Source organism: Ursus americanus, chromosome 10, assembly GCF_024610735.1.
Source record: "Ursus americanus isolate L20-20 chromosome 10, mUrsAme1.1.p, whole genome shotgun sequence".
Taxonomy (NCBI): domain Eukaryota; kingdom Metazoa; phylum Chordata; class Mammalia; order Carnivora; family Ursidae; genus Ursus; species Ursus americanus.
The window spans coordinates 43,702,072-43,727,773 of NC_142136.1; the positions used below are offsets into that span (position 1 = coordinate 43,702,072).

The 25,702-nt window shown below is 37.0% G+C and overlaps 1 protein-coding gene across 4 annotated transcripts in view; it reads left to right on the plus strand.

The window, feature by feature from the left end:
- Window positions 1-25,702, plus strand: part of DIAPH3 (diaphanous related formin 3) — a 475,240-nt gene that overhangs the window by 110,419 nt on the left and 339,119 nt on the right. For all 4 annotated transcript variants that reach the window (XR_015725940.1, XM_087865106.1, XM_087865107.1 and 1 more), the window contains one exon: window positions 3,120-3,250. Coding sequence is in view for 3 of the 4 variants with exons in the window: in XM_087865106.1 (XP_087721232.1) it covers window positions 3,120-3,250 (131 nt within the window). In the remaining variant the exon portion in view is untranslated. The remainder of the gene's footprint in view (window positions 1-3,119; window positions 3,251-25,702) is intronic.

Genomic DNA, 25,702 nt, shown 5'->3' on the forward strand with positions numbered 1-25,702 from the left:
CTTCTGATCCATGAACCTGGCATAACATCATTTATTTAGGCCACCTTTAATACCTCCTCACGATGTTTTATCCTTCTTAGAATATAAGTATTTTTCTTCTTTTGTTAAAAATTTTCCTAATTATTTTGTGAGGGCTCTTTTGATGCTATTAAAAATGATAAATAATAAAATTTTATTTCCCGACTATGAGTAGTATTGAGAAGTAAAAAAAAAAAAAAGAGGTTGAGTTTTATTCTGTCATCTTGCTAAATTCATGTAGACAATTTCATTTGCAAATAGACAGTTTTACTCCTTCTTTTCTAATCTATTGTTGTTGTCTTACCACACTAGCTAGTCCCTCCAGGATAATACCTAATGGGGATGGTAAGAGCCAACATGCTTTTCGTGTTCCCACTTTTAAGGAGACCAGTGTGTTGGTTTGGGAATTATAGGAGCTGGAAGACTTTATGAATGGGAGTATATGATGTTCTATTTTGTGTCATGAAACGAACTAAAGAATTATGAAGTTCAGTTATCCAAAAATCTCTGGATCTCATAGAGCTTCTGTTTCATGGGGACCTCTTTTGGCTCAATTGAGTTTACCTTTAACTGCAGTCAGATGGTGGAAGAGGACAAATTCCAATGTTGTAAGATAACTAAATCATTATCTTTCATAATAGAAGTCAAAGATAATATTAAACCTACAAGTTTAAAGAGATCAGAGTAATCATGTTATTTAGACATATTAAGTAGCTATCAGAAGAAACAGTTAAGGGAATGAAAATGATTGCCTCTGAAAGATATGGTTAAGTGGTAGGGCAGGTGACTGCTTTTTTTTTTTTTAATTTTTATTCAAATGCATTTACTACCTTTTATTCTTATATTTTTAAAGTATTGACTATCTGGTCTTACCCATATATTGTTGAAGGGAACCAGTTAATCTATTCAGTTTTGGTTTATTTTGAACCCCCCCAATCATAATTGTTTCAATGATAAATTCAGAGTACTGACTCAAGTACTACAAATATCAAGTACTACAAAAAGATCATCTGGTTTAACTTCTGTTTGTATATATTCGGATTAAAAATATTGGCCCGACAATATGCACAGGGAACTTGAAAATTTAATACCAAGAAATTGTGCTAGGCAACCTACACGCCCAATGATATGGGTCTAAGGTAGGTAATTAGGTATGTTAATAGTCTGTAGGGAGGAAAAAAAAAATTTCATTTAAGATACTGGGATATGTTCATGAAACATGACTAAAAATAAAAGCCTACTGAACAATATGTATGCTATAATATTTTTGAAAGTACAGGTGTTTATGAATATATATGGAATATTATGTACATATTCTTATATGAGAAAGAAAACACTTAAAGGAGAAATATCAAATTAAGTCATTTTGAAGCACTTTTTTCCCCTGTTGCTTTTCTGTTTTCCAAATTTTCTGTGTTGAACAGGCAATACTTTAGTAATTTAAAGCAGAAAAAGATACTGATAAATGCTATGTCTGTACAAGTTAGATGTATTCTCATTAATGATACATAACATAGTCACTGATTTTAAAAATGTTTATTTGCACCGTTCTTACCATTTCATTTCCCCTTTCCACTTTATTTTCTTTATTCTGAGATTTTGCTCATTAATTTTTCTTTAGTAAATGACCACTTTGCTATTGATGAAAACCATCAGTCTTTCCAGTGCTAGTTTGTTTTGCATTATTGGGAATGTTTCCTTGCACATTATTATGGCAAATTAATAATAAGAAAGAAATGAAAAAAATGCATCTGATTTCCTGCCATCACCACTAACCTGCTTTTGAACATGTATAATTCCTTGCCCTTGGGTGTACAATCTGCGATTGACATAGATACGGTTCTGGACGTCGTGGTTTGTTCATTGTGCTCATCATTTTCCATCTGGACTATCTTAGTGTCGTCTTAACAGGTCTTCTGATGCTCCTGATCTGAGAGTAAAAGTCAGAGTTCCTTTGGTGGCCTGTGAGGGGACAGTCCCTTCCGTCACAACTTTTCAGTTATCAGTATGCTTGCTTCTCTCTCCTTCAGACCTTTGCTCTAATATTCAAGTTTGAGGCCTTCAGATTCTTCTGTGAGTCTTTCTGTGCGCACCCTGTTTGAAATTGACAACCACCTCCTCGGCTCCTTATTCTTCTTCTCTGCTTTTATGTTTCTCTGGAGCACTTTTTACTGGCCACAAAGCAGTTTTAACTGCTTATTTCATTTATTGTCTGCCTGGCTTTCTTCTCCATGGGGAAGAAAGCTCCATGCATCTAGGGATTGTTGTCCCTTGTTTACTGTTCTCCGTGTAACACTTGGAACAGTGTCTGGCACGTAGTAGCCACTCAGTGTTGCATAACGAGCGAACTCCAGCTCTGACAATCTGCCAGAGTGAGCCTTCCGAAGCTGCGCTGGAAAATCCAATTGGATAGCGATGCTCTGTCCCTCCATGATCGGGCCGCTATCTTCATTCTGTTGTCAGTGCTTTTGGTTTTCTTTGTGGTTGTACATATATGTGCCATGTGAGTCTGGAAGGAGTTCCTAATTCTTTGTCTCCTTAACTGACTTCCCTTCTCCCTGTTACTCAGGTTTCCCTCATCTGCTCCATCAAGTTAGGGCTTCCTCTTCTGAGTGCCATAGGAATTATGTCCTTACTTGAATTTCTCTTTCCAGACTTAGGTTTTGATAATCTGTGTGCTTAGAATTGGGCACTTGATGGTAGTTGAGTCAATTAATGACTTACAGCCATTTTTTGTGGTGCTTAAAATATTAATTTTGTGGTAATTAAAATATTAATTTTAATAGGGTTTTTCCTGTATTGAGGTTTGCTTTTTATTTTGCATGGGCCTAAAATAGTTGACTTTATTTTCAGGTATTTCTATAATAAATACGTCATTGTTTTCCATGATATTTGGGATTTGAAAAAGTCCTTTTAATTTGCAGACCTATCTTTTGTGAATATCCTGGATTCTGCTTTGTATTTGTGGGCAGAAGGAAATCACTCCCTCAAAATAATACCACTCAGAGTAGTCGTGTGCAGCTGCTAATATGAAAGGTGGGATTAATGTAATTGATATTACTTCAGTGAAGATAAATTTATTTATTTTCTTTAATTTACAGGGAAGCCTTAAGAGTAGGCGACAGATCTCACCCCAGGAATTCATCTATGAACTGAAAATGGGGTGTGCGGATGAGAGACTTGTCACATGCCTGGAGTCCCTCCGCGTGTCTTTGACTAGCAATCCTGTGAGGTAATTCATCTCTCTGAACATCATCAGTGCACGTTAGTAAATTAAACAGATGTCATTAATCTGTTATTTTTATTAAATACTTTAGTCATAGCACCTGTAAATAGGTGGTGTATACATCAACGACATCTCAAGGTAAAAAATGAATATGTAATATTTATATGCATGATGAAATATAGTGTCGGTAGTACTTTTTGTATTTATTACCAAATGATGAAATATAGTGTCGGTAGTACTTTTTGTATTTATTACCAAATGATACATAGCCTATGGACTTAAAAACAAAAACTTACTCTTACGTTTTTTTCTTAAAGTTTTAAAAAATAGCGGTGCCCAGGTGGCTCAGTTGGTTAAGTGTCTGACTTGTGATTTCTGCTCAGGTCAAGATCTCATGAGTTGTGAGATCGAGCCCCATGTTGGGCTCTGTGCTCAGCAGGCAGTCTGCTTGAGATTTTCTCTCTCCGTCTCCCTCTGTTGCTCCCTCCACTCATGGGCACGCGTGCACACACACACACACACACTCTCTCTCTCTCTCTCTTTCCTAAAATCTTAAAAAAAATTAAAAAAAAAATTATGGTGTTTTTTAAATGAGAACAATCCTGATCAGAAACTGAGTTTCACTCTGAATTTTGGTAGTGTATATATACTGGCTGAAATTTTTTTTGACACAGAAAGAAATATCATTAATTAACTTTTCCTTTATTGAAAAAAAATATATTTATAGGGGCACATAGGTTAATATTGCCAGATTTAGCAAGTAAAAATAGAAGATGCCCAGTAAAATCTGAATTTCAGACATACTAACACTGAGAATTTTTGTTGTTTATCTGAAATCCAAATTTAACTAGGTGTCCTGGATCTGGCAACACTACTACAGGTGTCTCTATAAAACAGGTTTTAGACTTTTAAGCTCAGGATATTCTTGAAAAACTTCAAGCAGAAATTGTTAAAAAACGTCTGAGCAGTCATAAAATCAGGATTTCAGAGCTGCAAGGGTCTAAGATCAGTTTTGGCTGCTTTTGTATAATAAATGACTGCTTGTTTTTACATGAGAATATATCTGTATTAGATGTATATTTATATAAATATATATTTTTAGGGCTAGAATGACTGACTATGGAAGTTAATAATACACAATAGAATCTCTTTGATATCCTCTCTGATTAGTACTTTTCTGGACACTTCTGAAATTTGGCTACATAGGAAAAAATCTTTGTCAGTACAACTATTTAAAATAAAAAGACCCTACATGCTGACACACGAAAGCGAGTGAGGTTTAACGGAGGAGTATGAAGAGTTAGCAAAGTGTATTTCAGCATGTTTCAACTTTATCTTTGTTTTTCCATATTTCCCCAATTCCAGACTGTTCTTTAGATGGCAAGCCTGGTGGGCAGGAGGCCTGGGACTTCATATGTCTTAGTTACTTCTCTTTACCAGGCACGGTGCCCAGCACATAAGAAGCCCTCAGTGAAGGTCTGTTGATTGAAACATGAAGTTTAATTTTAGTCTCCTTCAGTTTTACCTTGGCTCTTGTTAGAGACTAAGTTGAATTAGGAATCTGACAGGTATAATCATACATGAAGAGCTCTGGTTTCCAGTTTAATCTGTACCTGTTTTAATATATTCATTTAAAAAATAATTATTGAGCCCCCGATATTTACCAAGTACAGTCTTAGACGCGGGGCTTAGATAAATAGCAAAGCGGATCCAGGCCCTGTTCTTAAAGAGTTTAAATGTAGAGGAGGGTGTTCTGGGGTTGATTGGGAGATGCACTCATGTCTTAGTTTATCTGGCAGCCACTGAGCAATGGATTTATTCATGGCTTTTCAATTTAATTAGTAGTAGAGCCTTCCCTTTATCTTCATAATTTGATTAGATGAAAATGGTAGCAAAAGAAAAACCATGGAAGGATTTTATATATGAATTCATGTATATTCCAGTGGATACAATTATATGTGATTTTTTTCTTAAACTACTGGGAAATAATCTTATATCTCCTTCACTTGAACCTTATTTAAAAAAAAATTGTGGAATTATTTTTCCAAGAAAGACCAATTCTAGAATATATTGTCAGAAATCCACAAGCTGTGGATGTTTCCTATAAAAGCCTTTTTAATTGAAAATGATAGCAATCTCACTATTGGAGATGTTTTTCTGAAACTGTGGCGCATGATGTAGCACGAAGAGACTCCTGTCTCTGTGTGCGGTGCTCCAGTTTGAGGAGCGACTTACCTGGAGGTGTAAAAGTTGAAGTTCTGCCTATGTTCAAAATTTTTGGACTTGGCCATTAGTTTTGTGTCTGCTATTGTTAAAGTCAGTTTTTCATATTTTCTTATTTTTTTAAATGTACACTATGTGACTCAGTTTCAAGAGAAAAAAGTAGACTTTTTGTCAGCTTTTGGGATCCTTGTTAGACCTGTAATATTATTGAGTAAATCAGCATTAAAATTCTTCAATGTCTGTGAATAGAGTTGAGAATGAAACACGTGAACTAATTAATGATGGTTCTCCAATGCTGGTTTGGGATTGGGTTTTATTTAAATCAAAAATGAAGGAACAAGAAGGAAACCTCCCTCTGCCTCACCTCCACCCAGATAGGCAATACTTTTCAGAGCCATCTGTCTGCGAAACTCTGCCTCCCAGTTACGAGCCACGTCAACCTTTTACCATCCAGACAGTGAATTATATGAAAACCAGTGCATTAAATACCATGTTATTTGCCACCTTTTATGAGGAGTTGATTTGAAGATCACAAAATTCTTCTGTTTTGAAGTTTTATTGATTATTCAATATTCTTGGTGACAGTTCTAAGCTAAAAGACATAGTTGCTTTACTTTTGGAACACAAGAAAAGACCAACATCTTCAAATTGTCCATTATAACTTTTAGTGGATCTTGACATAGGCAACAATTATGTTTGAGCTATTGAACACTTTGAGGTGGAAACATAAAAGAGTAGGCACTAACATTATTATGATTGATATCTAGCATTTTAGTCCATACTCATCTATGTATATAGTAAGTTAGTTACAGAATACATCTTCATTTTCTCAATTTGATGGAGCTGTCAAGGGCATGATTTCTGTCTCAGAAAAGCCAGTCTCTCTGGTCTGGTGTTTTGTGATCTTAGGCATTATTTCTCTTTACTTACGTTTAACATGTACATCTTGAAGTTTCCAAGACCTGTTTTCTTGCTAACTCTTTTTGTTAAATTTCTAAGGAGTTTATGGAACTAGGCCTGATAAAGTTAATAACTAATTAAAAAAAAAAACCTTCAGAAAAATGTGCAGTAACATGTATGTTTACTGCAAAGCAAGTGAGCAACCGTTGTGGGTCATTACTCCATTTGATCAGTGTCCTGTTTGGAATCTAGTTTTTCTCCATTTCTGGACTTAAGCTCTTCCTCCAGCTTTGTGTTTAATTTTGGAATTGGCATACTTTGTGCCACAGACCACACGTGTGAAGAGACAAATAGAAACGTTGTGGCAAGCACCAAGATCAACATATTCCTCGGTATCAACGTGACCTGGAGAAAAAAGTCAGGACCAATATTTTGAAATTACCAGTACTTATTCAAAATTTTATTTTTATAAAATGTTAAATATATTTAAAAAAGTCCTCGTCATAAGAGTACAACAAGTACCCACTTGCCCACTAATGAAAAGCTAGAAGTACTGCTTGGAACTTTGAAGCTCCATGCATCCCTGCTAAGTTCTATGTCCCCTTCTCCCACTGTGCTGTGGTTAGCACTGTTTTGAATTTCGGGCTTATCTTCTTTTCTTTTCGTTATCATTTCACCATATATGTCTAATTAATTCATGTATTATTTGGTGTTACATCGTTTCGAACTTCGTGTCAATGGTGGCATCTCCTATGCATTCTTTGGTGGCTTTTTCCCTCTAGTTCATAGATTTCTGTGTGTTGATATGTGCAACCACTCACATATCGTCACAATTCATACTATTCCATGCCTTTATTTTTTTCTTATGTTTCAGGCATAGCTATTGTAAATAGCATGCCAATGCTTTTTAAAATAATTCTGATAGTCTTTGTCTTCATAGTCACTGTAAAAAGTATTGGAATCTGGAGCTGATATTTCGTCTGAATTTTCCCTTAATTTATACTTCTTTTACCATGTTCATCTCCCTTTCCACACCCCCTTCTGCTCTTTATTCCTTTTCTGTAGTCTTTCTCTTCTTCCTTAAATTCTTTTGGATAGATTTTTAAATCTCTCATGTCACTTTTTTCCTTACTTACTAATTTGGAAGACATAGTCCCTTTCTGATCTTAGAAAAGAAAGTTAACTTATACACACTTAAGATGGAAATTTAATATGCATGTACATAAGAGGGACAAAAATAAGCAATATCCCTTATTTTGAACCTAATCACCCTCGGTTAATGTGCATGCTAGTTTAGTGTGATATTCTAATTTTATTTTTTTAATATTATAGATTAGCTGTTAGTATTGAGTTAAACTACAGATAAGTGTATGTGTGTACATGTTTGCACATGGATATAATCATTCCTTTTTAGGTCTTTTACGTTTGTCTCTGATTTCACTCTTGCTTCAAGTATATCATTAGGTTCCCTTGGCAAAAGTCTTTTGAGGGTAAAACTCTTGTCAGAAATTGACTTTATTTGCCTCTACTTTTAAAAATATTATTATATATTTATTATTTTTTATATTTTTAAAAGATTGTATTTATTTATTAGAGCACAAGCAGGGGGAGCAGCAGGCAGAGGAAGAGGGAGAAGCGGGCTCCCTACTGAATAAGGAGCCCGATGTGGGGCTCAATCCCAGGATCCTGGGATCATGACCTGAGTCGAAGGCAGATGGTTAACTCACTGAGCCACCCAGGCACCCCGTATTTTTTTAATTTAAATTCAATTAACATATAGTGTATCACTAATTTCAGAGGTAGAGTTCAGTGATTCATCTGTTGCGTGTAACACCCAGTGCTCATTACATCACGTGCCCTCTTTAATGTCCATCACCCAGTTTTCCCATCCCCCCACACCCCTCCCTTCCAGCAGCCCTTATTCTGTTTCCTACAGTTAAGTGTTTCTTATGGTTTGTCTCCCTCTCTGGTTTCATCTTGTTTTATTTCTTTTTCCTCTATTACCCTATGATCCTCTGTTTTGTTTCTTAAATTCCAGATATCAGTGAGATCCTATGATAATTGTCTTTCTCTGACTTACTTCACTTACTATAATACCCTCTAGTTCCATCCACATCATTGCAAATGGCAATATTTCATTTTTTGATGGCTGAGTAGTATTGCACCGCGTGTGTGTGTGTGTGTGTGTGTGTGCGTGCGCGTGGAATACTAAGCCATCAAAAAATGAAATTTACACATACATACATACATACATCATATATATATATGATGTAATACACACAGCGCATACCGCATCTCCTTTATCCACTCATGTGTCGATGGACTCTGGGCTCTTTCCATAGTTTTGCTATTGTGGACATTGCTGTTATAAACATAGGGGTACAGGTGCCCCTTCAGATCACTACATTTGTTAGATCTCTAGTTTAATACAATAAAAAGAAAGAATTAAATTGGTGTGTCCCAAATCCATATTCCTCAGAAGGATGTAAACAGAAAAGTAAAAGCTTTCCTCCTTTCTGTCATTTGATTGTCAGACCTGCTGGTCAGTGGTGAATGCCTCTTAATAGTTTCTTGTGTGTTTTTGCTCCATATCTTTTAAGTGCATATGTTAGTATTTTAATATTCTTATTTTACTTTACCTTACTGTTATATACTTTTATTTATTTTTTTAAAGACGAGCCCTAGAAGTTGCAGTTTTATTGCTCGGCAGGATGTCAGTCTTGTATTTAAATTAGCATTCTTCTATCCTTTAAGTTACCTTAAATTTTTTTGATTTTTTTCTAGTTCTTTTGAACCAGGGTCATCATCTTGCTGGTTCCCTCATTAATGTGGTAAATGAATATTTGACATTGCTCACTTTACCTGGGTGAAGTGGTGTTTCTATCTTTTCGAAAATCATGGATTGACATTAGAGGTTTGTGGAATGTGGTAGTATTCCACAAAACTATCCTAGAAATACATGGAGGCAGTGAATGGGTAGAAAGTGTGGGTTTCCTACGTCCTCTGCCCGTCCCAGGGTTGGGGGAAGGGACAATGCATATGATGAGAGGTACGATGTTGGTTGAGTGAAGACGACTTAGTGTCCCTCCTTGATTGTCACTGCCAGTCCCCCAGGCCTTCATCCTTCTCTCCTGCCCACAGAGCCCCTACTCTTAGTCAGTGGATCTAAATGACGTTGTGTGGGGTGAGGGGGGGGGGAGTTGTAGGTTCTTCAGAGCACTCAAACCAAAACATTGACAAGTCAAACCTTTCTCTTACCAAGATGGACGACCTCTTCTTAAAGCTTAATTATACTGCATGATGACCCTAGAGGAGTCTCTGTTGCTTTTGTCAGTCTTACCAAAGATGCTTTCCTAGGAAGGAGATGGAATGGAACCAGAATGAGACTGATTATATGCACATGTGTAGCTGTGTGCAGTGGGTATGTTGTCAGAGTCCTAACGGGAAGTCAGACACCGGAGAGCATGCTGTAAGGTGTTTGTTTTAAGTTAATACCAGAGATTGGTTAAATAACTGATGTAAAGACTGAGAAACCAAACAGGAAACAGTGAGCACTTAATTAGCAGCAGCAGGAAGCTGCTCCAGCCCTGTGCTGGAGGAAGAGGAAGAGAACTCTGTTCTGGAAGCTAAGAGGCTAGTGTCGATGGCAGAAACTGGATCCATGGGGAAGATGCAGCGGTGGCCCGAGAACCCGCAAGGCAGAGAGAGAGGGAGAGAGAGCATTACCCTTGTTTCTTCCTTCTTCCCAGTGCTCCAGCCTAGCAGGGAACAGCCTCCAGAGTCAGCCCCTTTGAAGCTAGAACAGAGCAGCAGAAGGGGAAGTAGGGGAAAGTGAGGACAGGGGTCAGACATCTGTAAATGTCAGTAAATGTTGAATTCTCATTTCTTCCAGTTTTTAGTTTCATTGGATATGTAGGTTCTTTATCTTACTACTTGGAGCTGTAAATAAGTGTTTTCATAATTCGCTACAGGACTTGAGTCCGGTCATAAACTTCTAAGAATACAAAACACTATCCTGCTCTGAATCTCCTGAAACTATCTTGATTTGAAGATTGTCAGTTGAGTCCCGCTAAATGGCCACGTACTCAGCTCCTACATTGACTTTGATACTTTTCCAGTATCTTACTTTTGTTTCACCTCCCAAAGATCTTCATTTTCTATTTATGACTTAGTCCTTGATTCCATCAAAACTTTATTTCATTTTCTCTAACAGCTGTCCTGTTTCATACATATACGTACAAACTACTGGTTTTGTGGAGGTACTGATAGACCCCTTTTTTGCCCTGGAGTTCTGAATAAGTTAAAGTAGAGACAGAAGTGAAGTTAGGAATAATCTCTGTACTGCTGGAAAGGCTAAGTTGCAGAGCACGGCTGGGACTTCTGAAGGTGAAGTGTAGTTACTGCCACTGAATCAAACTTGTCCTGAACGGAAAGAACAGACAACTGTAGGTCAGGGTCAGGAACCACTTTCACCAGTCGGATAAATCAGTCCTTCTGGGTAGTGGTGGTGGGGGGAAATCTTCACCTCCTGAGCTGAGGGGAGTGCAGTTCTTTTCTGGGGAACATAGTGGAAGGCCTCTCCCTTTGTAGAAATGAGAGGAGAAGGATAGTGAGAACTAGTAATATGCTCCAGTTTATTTTTATTCCCCTGACATGTTTTAGAGTTTTAAAGTAAGACATGAGCTGTAAATTTTTTTTTTTAAAGAAGCCTTAGAAAAAAGTTTGAGAATTAATAGTATGTACAGGTGTATGGTGTTATTAATGGTGATAATTTCTGAAGTGGACAAGAGGAGTAAAGGTTTTCCTTCGTGATCTACATTCTTGAATTTTCTTCGGTCCTTCCTTTTTTTTTTTTTTCCTTTTTCCTCTAATTAGTGATACCAGAGAGGCAAGTCATTCAGGTGGCTCTGTTTTTCTTCCTGTGCTGTTTTAATAAGGTAGCTGCTACTTAGTTGTAGTATTTAAACTAATTAAGTGGAGGGAAAAAGATCCAAAACATTTCAAGTGCTCAGGAGGCACATGTGGCTAGTGGCGAGGACACTGAACAGCACATATAAACCATTTATGTCACTAAAAGAAATCCTATTAGACATTGCTGCTTAAACACCTTGGTTCCTCTGCGTAGCTGCTTACTTCTTTAACATAAATACGGCATGATGATTCTAGCCCCAAAGTTAGGTTCAGGACTATGGGAATATGTGAAAGAATTGAAGTCTGAAAGATTAAAGGATTTTTAAAACCTCCAAGGATGAGTGAGCATTTACATCAAGAGTCCTGAGAGAAGAAATGAGTGATCCCAGAGAGGCTGTCTTCAGCAGGGAGTGCTGTTTTGGAAGGATAAGGCAAAGGGAATGGGCTTCATACTAGCTATTAAGGAATAGAAATGGAGAGGAGAGATGTGTCTGACGGACAGTACCAAAGCCACGGGCAATGGCAGACTTCAGTGTGGCTGGCTGTAGCCGGGATGAGAAATCAGCAATATGGCACATCACAGAATTCATAGAAACACTGTCTTTGGTAGGCTAAAAGTGCATATTTATTTTACAGAACTTTTCTCAGGGAGATACACTTTTACCTCTTCAAAGTAGTTTTTCTAGGTTGTTTCCAATAAGGTCATAAAGTATAGGTGGGATGTTAATATTCTTTATTTCTTTAGACAATACCATATATCTTAGGATATGCTTTGTATTATTTATGTCTAAATTAACATTCAGGATCCATAACTTTTATGACCCTTAATATTGCTTATTAAAGAAATATTTGTAGAAAAATGCCCTCTAATTTTAGGTCATTTTGCAAAGTGTTTAGGTCCTTTCCAAAGTGTTTTAAAAGAATGAAATATTAATGAAAAGTGCCCTGAAAGAAAATATTAATGTTTATAAATGAGTACTAACCTAATATTTTAAAGGGCACGCCAATACATTCCAGCATTTTCACAGTCCTTCCAAAGCTGGTATAATTTCTTTGAGGGACCTTCCGGAAGACTGAATGTTTCCCCCTGGTAGGAGACTTTCTCTTTGGTGTATTGTCATTCATACTACAGTTTGGTTTTGGCTTATAGAGGTATTAAAATGTGTTATAATTATTTGGTTTCGAAGTTAATTCTATGTCTGAAAAGCTTTGACTTTGAATGCAAGGTTAACAATAAAAGTACAGTACATTGAAAATATAGTAATTGCTTTTAACGGAGAAATACATATTTTCTGTACGTGGTGAATAAGAGCTGTGTAGCTCAATTTATACTTGACCTGAAAGGTCCTAGAACTGTAAAATCCTCCCAATCTACTTTATAATATATATATATCTCCTAGTCTATTTAAAATAAAATATAAATTGCCATTTGAATAGCCAAGATTAATTTTAAAAAACATTCTATTCAAATGTAAAGTCAGTCACAATTAGAGTTTCAGACCTTTTTAAAATACAGTAGTCTGATATTCAGCATAAAAGAAAGAATATGTGACTGAAAACTAATTATTCAAAAAGACTAGATTACTGTTTAAAAGACAACAAAAGATTGAGTGTTATAACAATTTGGGAAAAGTACTGCTCTTAAACTTGTATAGTTGCTCCTGACCGTAGAGGTGAAATACAAGAAACTTTGCTTTTCTTTTTTTTTTTTTTTTTTTTTTTTTAAGATTTTATTTATTTATTCGACAGAGATAGAGACAGCCAGCGAGAGAGGGAACACAAGCAGGGGGAGTGGGAGAGGAAGAAGCAGGCTCATAGCAGAAGGGCCTGATGTGGGGCTCGATCCCAGATCGCCGGGATCACGCCCTGAGCCGAAGGCAGACGCTTAACCGCTGTGCCACCCAGGCGCCCCAGAAACTTTGCTTTTCAATGATAATTGTCTATGTCCTCAGAGAATGGAAGCCTCTATGTTGACATCTGTAACAGTATTCAGTATGATGTTATGAATTTTTTTTAAAGATTTTATTTGTTAGCACAAGCAGGGGGAGCGGCAGGCAGAGGGAGAAGCAGGCTCCCCGCTGAGCAAGGAGCCCGATGTGGGACTTGATTCCAGGACCCTGAGATCATGACCTGAGTTGAAGGCAGATGCTCAGTGACTGAGCCACCCAGTTGTCCCAGTATGATGTTATTTACTGAATACTTCAGTTTCTTTGGCAAAGATAGGGCCTACAGTTCAGTAATTTTTCCACTGAATATTATTATTCAGTGAATAATAATATTATTCCATTGAATAATATTATTCAGATATTATTTAGTATCCTACATACAAAGAGTCTATGTAGTTCCTTCTTTATACTAATTTTTTGGCCTTGTTATGTTTTAAAAGTATTGCTTTGGTGGGGCACCCGAGTGGCTCATTCAGTTAAGTGTCTGATTCTTGATCTCAGTTCTGGTCTTGATCTCAGGGTCATGAGTACAAGCCCCGTGTTGGGCCCCATGCTGGGTGTGGAGCCGCCTTCTTCTTCTTCTTCTTTCTTCTTTCTTCTTTCTTCTTTCTTCTTTCTTCTTCTTCAAGTATTATGTGGTGAGTTAAGTAAAGATTAAAAACACAATTTTTGTCTTGGTATTCCCTGTTGTCTCTATACATAAAAAAGTACGTAACTACAGTTGACCTTTGAGCAACACAGGTTTGAATTGTGTGTGTACACTTATCCCCAGCTATTTTCTTTTAGACTTTCTCAACATTTTCTGTAGCTTTCTTTATTCTAAGAATACAGTATATATACAATATGTGTGTTAATTGATTATATTAATGGTTAAGACTTCTGGTCAATAGTAGGCTATTAGTAGCTAAATTTTGGGGGAGTCAAAAGTTTATGAATGGATTTTCTACTGTGCCAGGGGAATTAGCACCCCTAACACAACCCACGTTGTTCAAGGATTAATTGCATATAGAAGGCCTTAATACAAATGTAGGTGAAATAATATTGGCAATAGAAGGAAGTTTTAATTTTTATGATTCAGAAACTCATGTGAAATAAAATGCAACTTTATCATACATATTGGGCATGGATTTCTTGATTGGGGTGTTGATTGGGGTAATCGATATATATGATTGGGGTAATCGATATATATGAGAAAGAAATAGGTGTAGTTTTCATATGTTAAACATCTTTCATATGTTGAAATTCATAAAAGATAAACACTTGAGGGTTAGATCCACTGAGGTCACTTGGAGTGCCTCTGTGGAGCTAAAGAGAAAGTAGGCTCATTTGAGCAGAAGTCCAATTGAACTTTGTACAGGAAATGTTCTTGGTCTGTGCTGTTCAGTATTCAAAACGTGACCATTCAGCACTTGTATGGTGCTTAATATGACTAAGGAATGGAATTTAAACTTAAATCCACATGTCACTAGAAGCTTCCCTTTTGGACAATAGTTTTACAGATGAGAAAGTCATGTGATATTCTTGGTGCGCTTGTTTTCAGCCTTTGCATTCTCGAGTCTGTAGGTATGGCCGCTCTCTACCATGCTATGGATTTCTGAGGTGGTGCACCGAATATTATGTTGTTGTGGAACTATAATATGGGACTCAAGAAATCAGGGTGTATGCTAAATGGGGTTGAATAGTAAAAAGAACAGGGAAATTAAAGCATGAAATAAAATGCGTGAGCTGGTACACTGCTCATTTTTCAGGATAGGAGATCAAGTATTTTGAATGTCTTTACACACTTCTCTGTTGGAAAGCTAGTAGAGGTACAAGGGCTTCTCCCTGTCCTCAAATTACTGAGATTCCATTTGGAGAGAAATGTCTAACACATCATAGAGTAAGTGGTACCACCAGCTCCTACCGAATTAAATCTTTGTGTGTGGCATGGATAAAACGCAACAGAGTAGCAGAGGGTGTATTTGCTAATCTACTCATGCAGCCAGAACTCTCAGGTGCTGTGCTAGGTACCACAGTAATGAGGTATATGGGGGAGAGATCTAGAAAATATGTAATTCATAGAAGATTTGACTTCAGTTAAAAAAAAAAATAAGGGACTGAGGGTAGTGGATAGAAGGCTTTTAGATGCAAGCTGGTCAGAGAATGTTTTTGACGTGGTAAAGTTTAAGAGCTTAAGAAGACAAGGAATTAGTAAAGAGAGTCCCAGGCTTTGGTGCAGGGCCTGGAGCCACCTCCTGGGCAGCAGAGACCCTGAGGTGGGGAAACAGTGAGGCAGGAGAGTGGAGAGAGGGAGGTGGAGTCCCAGAGGCCAGGGAGCCATCAGAGAGTTGGGCAATGCCCAGGTCATGAGAGGCCTTAAAGGTGATTTGGGGGAGAGAGAGAAAATTTTTAGTCTAAGTATGAGACTGTTAATGAGTTTTACACAGGAAATGGCCTATTTCTAAATTTACCTGTTAAAAGGAACTGCTCTGGGGAGATGGATTGAAAGGAGGAAAGAGTGGACAGGGAGATCAGAGAGGAGACTATGGCTCAGTCACTGGAGGAATGAGCATGGCTTGGATGAGGATTGTAGTAGCGGTGGCTCAAGGAGGAGGTGGATTTTGCAGACAAATTGGTGGTAGAAACTGTAGGACATGTTGATAGATTGGATGTGGGGTGCGAATGAAAAGGAGGAATCAAGAATGACGTCTAGGTTGTGTGACCTGAGCAAATAGGTGGATAGTAGTGCCATTAACGCAGATAAGGGAAGATGGTTTTCTTACTGGTTTCATGTATTTTGGAGAAAATCAGAATGTGTGTTTTAATCATGTTAGGTTTGATATGTTTGAGATTCACAGTTTGAGATATCAAAGAAGCAGCTAGATGATGGAGTCTGGAGCTCAGTGGAGAATGTAGAGATACTTATCTATTGTTTACGTGTAGATAAAGCCCTGAGAATAGTTGAGAATTCAGGTAGGACAAGGTGTGTGTGTGTGTGTGTGTGTGTGTGTGTGTGTGTGTGTGTGTGTAAAAGATATAGAAGAAGGCCAGAACAAGCCCTGGGGATCTCCAGCAATTATCCGTGGTCTAGAAAGGCAAGAGAAACAAGGAACACAGAAGGACAAGTGGTCATTTGGGAGGAAGAAAACCCAAAGAGGCTGATTTCCTGAGCCTGAGGGAGAGTGTTTCAATAGGGAAAGTGACAAACCACACAGAGCGCTCCTGAGACCTGGCGCAAGATAGTACTCTCAGAATTGGCAAGAGGAGGGTTGTTGGTGACCTTTGAGAAAAGCAATTTTGTGGAGTCTGGGTGGCAGAAGCCAGATTAAGTGAGATGGAATAAATGGGCAGTGAAGAACTACTAACCATTCTTGTGATGAAATTGAGACATTTTCCTATAAAAGTAAGACAAATGGGCAGTAACTAGACGGATATCCGGGGCCAGGTGGGTAAAACCCAGTAAGTGAATGGAGAAACTTAAATTAATGGGAGTTCAAAGAGGAAGGACACTTGATTTGGCTCTTGAAAGATGAAATAGTTTCATTTGCAGCTGAGTGAACGTAGCAATGAACTTGATAGAATCAGGAGCAGATGATAGACTTAATAATGAAGTTTATGGGACAAGTGTTGGGCAGCACGTACTTAGGGTGAAAACAGATGATGGAAGACCGGCAATGTAATGATTTCTTTTCCCCCATACATTGGTTGTCAAATTAGTCAATTTAAAATGAATAATTCATTAATGCTTTCCTGAAGTAATGATGTTTTGATTTGATACTAAGAAACCTCCTTACTCATATTTAATACATTATCAACTATTTCTTTTTCTACAATGTTTCTTTTAATAGTGGACTGAAGTTTTGATCAGAGCACATGCTAGGATATGTTATTTTACCTCTATAGTTCTCTTACTTTTTCATCTAATGATCAAGGGCTCATGTTTCTTATATTGGTGATTTGTTTTTCATCACTGCAGTTCATCTGGTTTTCTTTTCATTTTATTTTGAACACTTCCTCTAGACATTTTATACCTTTCAATATATTAAAAAGTAACCAGGAGAATAAACTTCTTAGTTTGTTATTCTACTGTTTCATCTAATATTAGAAGGGAGAATAAGTGACTGGTTTTAAATACATAATTCCTTTAAAAATCAGTTCCTAGAAAATACACGTTAATGATTGTATTTTGAAGTTTGGTAGATTTTTAAATCAGAACATTATTTAGTTCCTGAATTTCTGAATTCCCTAACTGGCTGTATAATTTAGTGTAATTTTTGTGGATGGGCCATTGGTTAGGATGTGGGTGTATGTTTGTTTTGCCCTACAGGGCATGTTAATTGCTTTGTACCCCCCTCCCCACCCCATTCATTTTAAGTATTTAGTCACCTTGCTAAGAGTAGGTGAAAATGAAAGCTAAAATAAGCTATAATTATATTCAGCATTGGTGATATATTACTCTGACAGAGGAATGTAAATTGGATTTGGATATTACACAGTATTAAAGCTGACCTTCTAAGGTTAAGGTATAAAATTTGTTACTTTGTCACATAAGACCAGTGGTATTTTTTTTCCCCTTTCAGGATGCTTCTTATATTGATTTTTTTTTTTTAGCAAAATAACTTTGTGTTTCCCTAGGCATTTATGTAAGATTATTCTTTGGGGTAATTAAAATTTTTTTTTCTTACAAAAAGAGTTCATTATAGGAAAATAGATAATACACAAAAGCAAAATGAAGAAAAAATATAATATCGCCTACTTAGAAAGCCACTTCTTGGGTGGAATTGTGTATGTGTCTACTGAGGAGGTCCTTTTGTTTAATGCTGTTGGTTTTTGGGGAAATTGGCAAAAGCACGGAGTGATAAATGATTCATATATATCCTAAACATCCTTTGGATTCAAAAGATTAAAAATCCATTTTTTTTCCTTTAGGCTTTTGATGTGGAGGCTAGGGTAGTGCCTACTCTACTTCTTAAGAATAGACACAGGTTGATTAAACCACATCCCTGATGCATTATCTTCTTCATATTAGTATTTTAAGGTGGAACAGAAATGTAAGGCTCTTACAAAGTATAGAGTATAGAATTTGTCTTAAAAAATTGTTCTGATGTCTCTCAATAATATACACTTGTGTCCACATATACTTCTATGCCACTTTTTAAAATGTTACTGAAAAAACTTTTTCAAAGCCTTAGGCTTCGTTTTCATAGAAATAGCTATTTTTATAGTGATTTGTCTGTTTATGTAATTTAAATTATCTAATAAGTGTAATTAGTACAACTGACAAAAATAGGGTTGGAAACAAACCTCATCTCCCATTGGTTCTAGTGGAGGTTACTTGAGCATAATGAGGCAGTCCTACTTCTCCCTGTCAGGGAGGTACCATGGAGGCCAGGTGGGGAGCTCAGACTCCCATTCATGTCTGGCAATAACAAGAAACACCTTCCTGGGGCACCTGGGTGGCTCAATCGGTTAAGTTTCTTCCTGCTTTCGGCTCAGGTCATTATCTCAGGGTCCTGGGATCGAGCTCTATGTTGGGCTCCCTGCTTAGTGGGGCGCCTGCCTCTTTTTCTCCCTCTGCTGCTCCCCCTGCTTGGGCTCTCACTTTCTCAAATAAATAAAAATCTTAAAAAAAAAAAAAAAAAAGACCTCTTCCTAAGATGTCAGTAGAGACCAATTGGAGAACATGGACCTCTGTTTTCACCTGGCAGCAGTGAGGTGATGCTTTTCCTTCCTCCACTGGAGCAGTATCATAGGATGTAAGCTACAAAAGAAGAGATTGAAATAAAACCTGGACTATCGTAACGTAATAGTCTAAGTTTCCATATTTCAGTATAAACAACTGTCTTACTAAAATGGAGGAAGATCACAAACTGCATGCAAAAAGACCATTATTAATAGATGCCAACATTGGGTTGGCAGATATTTGAATATTCTTTTTTAAAAGATTTTATTTATTTTAGAGAGAGAATAGGAGGAGCAGACGGAGAGGGGCAAGCAGACTCTGTTCTGAGCACGGAGTCTAATGCAAGGCTTAATCTCACAACCCTGAAATCATGACCTGAGCCAAAATCAAGAGTAACTGACTGAGTTACCCTGTTATTTGAATATTCTAATAAGGATGCTTAAAGGAGCCATCATAAAGATGTTTTAATGAATAATTATGAATATGCTGGGAGAAAAAGAGTAGTCTCAGTAGATACGTAGAAGAAACTTTATTCTTTTTTAAAGCTCAAATGGAAATTTTAGAATTGAAAAATACAGTAACTGAAATGAAAAACTTACTGGAGTACAATGACAAAATGTAGGGATGAGAGCAAAGAAATGGACTGCAGTATAGAGTAAAAGAAATTACCCAGCCTCCACTGAGAGAAAATTAAAAAACAGAGCCTTGGGGACTTGTGGTGCTGTAACCAAAGATTTAACATTTTGTTACCCAAATCCTAGAATTATTTGAGAAAGAGGGCAGGATAAAAAAGTATATGAGGAAATAATGGCTAAATATTTTCTAAATTTGACAAAAGATATAAACCTACAGATTCAAGAAACTGAACCATAAATAAGATGAACCCAAAGAAACTCATATTAAGATGTATCCTAGTTAAACTTCTGACAACTGAAAAGAGAAATCTTGAAAGCAGCAAGAGATGCTGCTTTAGTTACAGGGAGAACCAATGGAATGACACTGAAATTCTCTTTGGAAACTATGGAGGCCCAAAGCATGTGGTAAAGCAGTTTTTAAATAAAGCAAGAACAGTCAGCTCAGAATCTTATATGCTGTAGAAGTATCCTTTAGGAATGAAGGGGTAATCAAGGCATACTCAGATGAAGGAAACCAAAGGGAATTTGTGGCCAGAAAATTCACCCTAAAAGAATGGCTAAAGAACATTTTCTAAATGAAATAAACAATGAAAGAAGGCATCCTTGAAATATTGGGAAGAAAAAGTGTACAATATCAGTAAAAATATGGATAAGTATACTTTTATTGAATTTTCTAAATTATGGTTGGTAGAAGCAAAAATTATATCTGTCTGACACAGTTCTAAATCTGTGTAGAAGAAATACTTAAAAAAGCTATACTCTAAACGGGGAGGGTAAAGGCGCATAAAGGGAGGTGTGTTAGCTTGGGCTGCCGTAACAAAAAGGCTACAGACTGGGTGGCTTAAACAGAAACTTATTTTCTCACAGTTCTGGAGGCTGGAAGCCTTCAGGTCATGGTAAGGTGCCGGCAGGGTTGGTTTCTTATGTGGCCTCTTTATTTGGTTTGCAAATGGCTGCTGTCTTATAGTGTCCTCACGTGGCCTTTGCTCTGTGGGTGTGCAATCCTGGTGTCTCTTGCTCTTACAAGGACAGTAGTCCTACTGGATTAGGGCCCTATCCTTATGATCTCATTTAACCTTATTTATCTCTATAAAGGCCTTATCTTCAAATATAATCACATTGTGGGTTTGGGCTTCAACATGTGAATTTTGAGGTATACTGTTTTGATTCATAACAGGAGGGAAAGTTTGTACAAGTCACTCAAGCTTGTAAAATGATGATGCCAGTAAACTTTGATATATTATGATGTACCTAGAACGACCTCTAGAAAAGTTACATGAGCTATAAATAAAAAACATAAATCAAAAAATCATTCTAAAACGTTTTAGTAAACCATGGGAAGACAGGGAAAAGAAAATGAACAAACAGAACGAATACTATTCAAGAAATAAATACGAGAGTGAAAACTTATCAATAATTACATTAAGTATAAATGGTTATGCTAATTAAAGGAGATTGGCAGAGTAGATGAAAAACATCACCTGACTATATGCTTTCTATCAGAAATTCACTTCAAATATATTGATATGGACAAATGGAAAGTGAAAAGATAATATGTATTATGCAAATATTAATAAAAAGGCACTTGTGGCTATTTTGATATCCTATAGTGTGGATCTCAGATTAAAGAAAAGGATGTATTTTTAGGAGTCAGTCCACTAGAAGACCCATCCTAAGTGTACACGTCAAACTCAGATGTGCACAGTGTATGAAGCAAAAATACTAGAAAGGAATAGATAAATCCACAAATATATTTGGAGACTTTATAACTCGGTTCACAATCAGTATAGCACCTAGGTGGAAAATCACTGAAGATATAAGAACTCAACCCTACTATCAAGCAAAAGTACATAATGTGTATTTATAGAACATTCCATCTAATAGAGTACACATTCTTTTCTTAAAACGTGTACCAACACAGGCGATATCCTGGGCCACAAAACAAATCTAATCAAATTTAAAAGAATTGAAATCCTACCACATGTGTTCTTCCACCAAAAGACTCAAACTAGAAATCAATAACAGAAAGATAACAGGAAGATATCCAAACATTTGGAAAGTAGATAACACACTTGTATATAATCCTTGAGTCAAAGAAAAAGTCTCAAGGGAAATAAAAAAAAATACACTGAAGTTAATGAAAATACAACCTTTCAGAACTTGTGGCACACATCTAAAGTAGTACAGGGAAGGAAATCTGTGGTGCTGAATACCTGCATTAGGTAGAGAAAGAGAAAAAGGGCTCAAGTCAATAATTTTAGTTAACCCTTAATCTTAAAAACAAACAAAAAAAAATCCAAAACAAATAGGAAGGAAATAATAAAGAGTAGAAATCAATTAAATTGGAAACAGTAACAATAGAGGAAATCAATGAAACAAGGATGTGGTTCTTTGAGAAGATGAATAAAACTTAAAATTTTATTATTGGTGAAAAAAATGGACAAATTGCCAGGATCAGTAATAAAACTGAGTGTCACTGAAGATCCTGTGTTACCAGGGTAGTAAGGCAACACTACAAACTTGAAGCACAAATGGGACAACTTAATGGAAAGACCAGTTCTTCAAAGAGCAAAGTACTACACACCCAATATGAAAAAGAAAATTTGAATTGTCCTCTATTAAGGAAATTAAATTATGATTTTAAGACTCCCTGAAAGATCTTCAAGTACAGATGATTTCCCTGGAGAATTCTACCAAAGATTTGAGTAAAAATTAATACCAATTCTACACAGCCTCATCCAGAAAATCTAAGAGCAGGAAACAATTTATTTTATGAAGCTGGTACTGCTAGCAAAACCAAATAAAGACAAAACAAAACCCCAAACCCCAGATTTACAAACTAATGTCTATCAGGAACGTAGGCATGAAAATCTTCATCGTAATGTACTTTATCAACAAGGCTAAAGAAGAAAAATCCTATATCAATAGATGCAGACAAAGCTTTGACAATACTGAACACTTATTCCTGATAAAAACTCTGGGGGGAAAATAGGAATGTTATGGATTGAGTTCTGTCCCCCAGAAAAAGGTTTTTAAGTCCTGATGCCTTAGAATGTGACCTTATTTGAAAACTGGGTTATTACAGATGTACTAAGATGAGGTCATAAAGGAATAGAGTTGGCTCTTAATCTGATTTATGTCCTTTTAAGAAGAGAGAAACAGAGTGCCATGTGGTGAGAGGTATGGAAATCCTGGATTAGCCATTACCCCCAGAAGCTAGGAAGAGGCAAAGAAGGGTTCTTCTGATAGTTGCAGAGGGGGCCTGGCCCTGCTGACTTCAGGCTTCTAGGCTTCAGATCTATGAGAATGAACTTCTCTATTAAGTTCTCTACTTTGTGGTACTTTGTCATAGCTACTCTAGGAAACTAACACAGAGGAATACTTTCTCCACTTAATATGAATTTACAAAAATTCTAAAGCTAACATTAAACATGAAAGGCTCAACATTTCCCCCTGAGGCTGGGAATAAGGTAAGGATGTTTGCTCTTGCCCCTCTTGTTCAACACGGTGCTGGAAGTTCTAGCCAGAGCAATGAGACGCAAACAAAACGAACAAAAGCATGTAAGTTAGGAAGGAATATTAATTGTCCCTATTTGTAGATGACATGGTTGTTTACATAGAAAAGTTGAAAGAATCTGCAAAAACTAGAACTAATCAGTAAGTTCAGCAACAGTGCATGATTCAAGATAAAAATCAATTGTATTTCGCAAGATGCCAAAGTTTTAGAGATTTGTACAATAGTGTGCATATAGCTGACAATACTGTGCTGTATACTTCAATATTAAGAGGAAATTTATGTTTTTCACCTGAAAAAAAAAAGTATTTCTTTTACTAGTTATGAACTTTTGGAAAACTCCATTTACTATTGCTTTCCCCTAACACCACTCCCCTCGGGGGAAAAAATACTATTAAAAAAAGCAAAACTGGTGTAAATCTAACAAATCATGTAGAGAACTTAACGGTGAAAACTACAAAATCACAATGAAGAGAATTGAAGTTCTGAATAAATGGAGAGAGATCTCGTGTTCTTGATGTTTGCTTGATTGTTTGGGTTATCGGCAAAATTCAATTCCTTGCAATTGTGCGACTGACATCCCTTTTTTCTTGGTGGCTGTCTTGTGAGGGTTGTCTCAGCTCTAGAGTTCCCCCCCACCCCCACGTTCCTTGGCTCCTTTTACCCTTCCTCAGTCTTTAAACCTGTAAAGGCAGGTTGAGTTCTTCTCATGCTTTTATATCTTTCTTCTTTCCTCCATTTTCTTTGATCCCACTGGGAAATGCTTCCGACTTTAATGAACTAGGTAATTAGCTTGGATTCACCTGGATAATTTAGGATAATCTCCCTATTTTAAAATGCCCTGATTAGTAACCTCAATTTCCTTTTTTTATTTCCTCTTTTGCTATATCAGATAACCATAGCTTCTGGTGTTAGGCCATGGTATCTTTCTGGGGGCAGGGGTGAGATTACTCTGCCTACCACATAGTCCTAATGGTTTCCCATTGCCCACGACATTATATAGAATTTTTTCAGAAGCTCTTTCCTACCTTTTTGGTTTTATCTGATACAGCCTCCTCTGGTAGTCAGCAAAGGCCTGTCTTTCCTGTTTAATATGTTTGTACATATTCCCTCCGCCTCAGAAACTGCTCTTTCTCAGACTTATCCTTCAAGACTCAGGTCAGACCTCAGCGGCTTTGGTCCTAGGAGGGGTAGAGCCTTCTGTTCCCTTAGCACCACGATTTTAATACTTATTACGTTATGGAGATAATTTAGGTCAACATTTGTTTCACCCACTGGTCTGTGATCCTTTTAAGGACAGAGAACGTGTTCTATTCAGTTTAGTATTTGTCATACCTACTACAGTCTTGAGCACACAGTGAGCCCTTCCTAAAGGCTGAGTGACTTCATTAGTGAACACTTGCTTTAGTGGTAATGAAACATCACCCTTTGAGGTGCAGTCAATCAAGTCCTAGAGTGTGATAAGGACAGGGACTCTAGATTCCGCATCCTTGGTTCAGTATGGATAAGTACCAGTTCTGAAATCAGAATTGCTGTTTTTGGCACGAAGTTTGAGACAGGCTCAGCGATGCTGCCGAGGAAACGTCAAGGCTTTGTACCTTTTTCTCCATCTATAAAGTAAGGGTATGAGCCTGGGCATCAGCGGGCCTGGATGCTATTTCTAAGTGACCTTAACCTCTCTCTGTGTGTTCTTTTCCTTATATATAGAAATGGAAGGAGATTCAATTTTCAAACCATTGTTGAGTGCCTAGTCTGTTTCAGGTGCTAGGGAATTTAAAGACAAATTAGAAATGGTCCCTCTCCTCCAGGTGTATGTAACTGGTCAGGTTGCCCTTAGGATGTGGTAGGTTTATTCTAGCTCTGACGATCTATGGTGCATTTGTCTTTCTCTTCCTGGGAGCATGTTTGGGAGGAGAGAGGGTAACTGTAGTCTGTGGGAAACCTACGGGGGTAGTGTTCCTTTGGCCAGGAAGTAAATCTGAAACCTGATTATTGCCTCTTCTGCTCAATGAGGTGACTGTATTTGCTTCATAAAGCCAACAACACCTAGGAAACCACTTTGCATACCTTTGATTTCATCCTGAGGAAGCAATAACTGAATTTCAAAGCCTAAGCTGCTTTGAACATTTATTTAAAGATGGTTTGAACATTTAATCCTAGAGACCTGCTCTCCTTTTCTCTCTCTTTTTTTTCTCCCCTTCTGTTACCTCTTCACCTCTTCTTTGCCCCTGCATTGAGCCCCCTGCTAGGAAGTGCTAAATGGCAATATACTTAGAAGTTTTTTTTTTTTTTGAAGCAATTAAAAGAGAAGAGTTTGATATTTCCTGTTATAGAATTTTAAGAGGTAGATTTTATGTTAAATTAGTACTTAGCACATTACTTTTTGCTGTTTTAAAGCAATTTTTTCCCAATACAAATGACATACTAATCTCTCTGTCATTTCTATTCATGAAGAAGAAACATTTGCACAGTGCTCATTCATCCATGAATGCAGTTTGTAGTTAAACCACATAATGCCTGATGGTACTGTGCTGACAGGCACAGAATAAATAGAACAGATTTTGTTTTCTGAAGATTGATCATTTATAGATCAGTTGATTATTTTTTCTCCACGTTGCTGCTTACGTTGATGATGAGAAATTTTTTACTTTTGTAAGAAGCTATGGA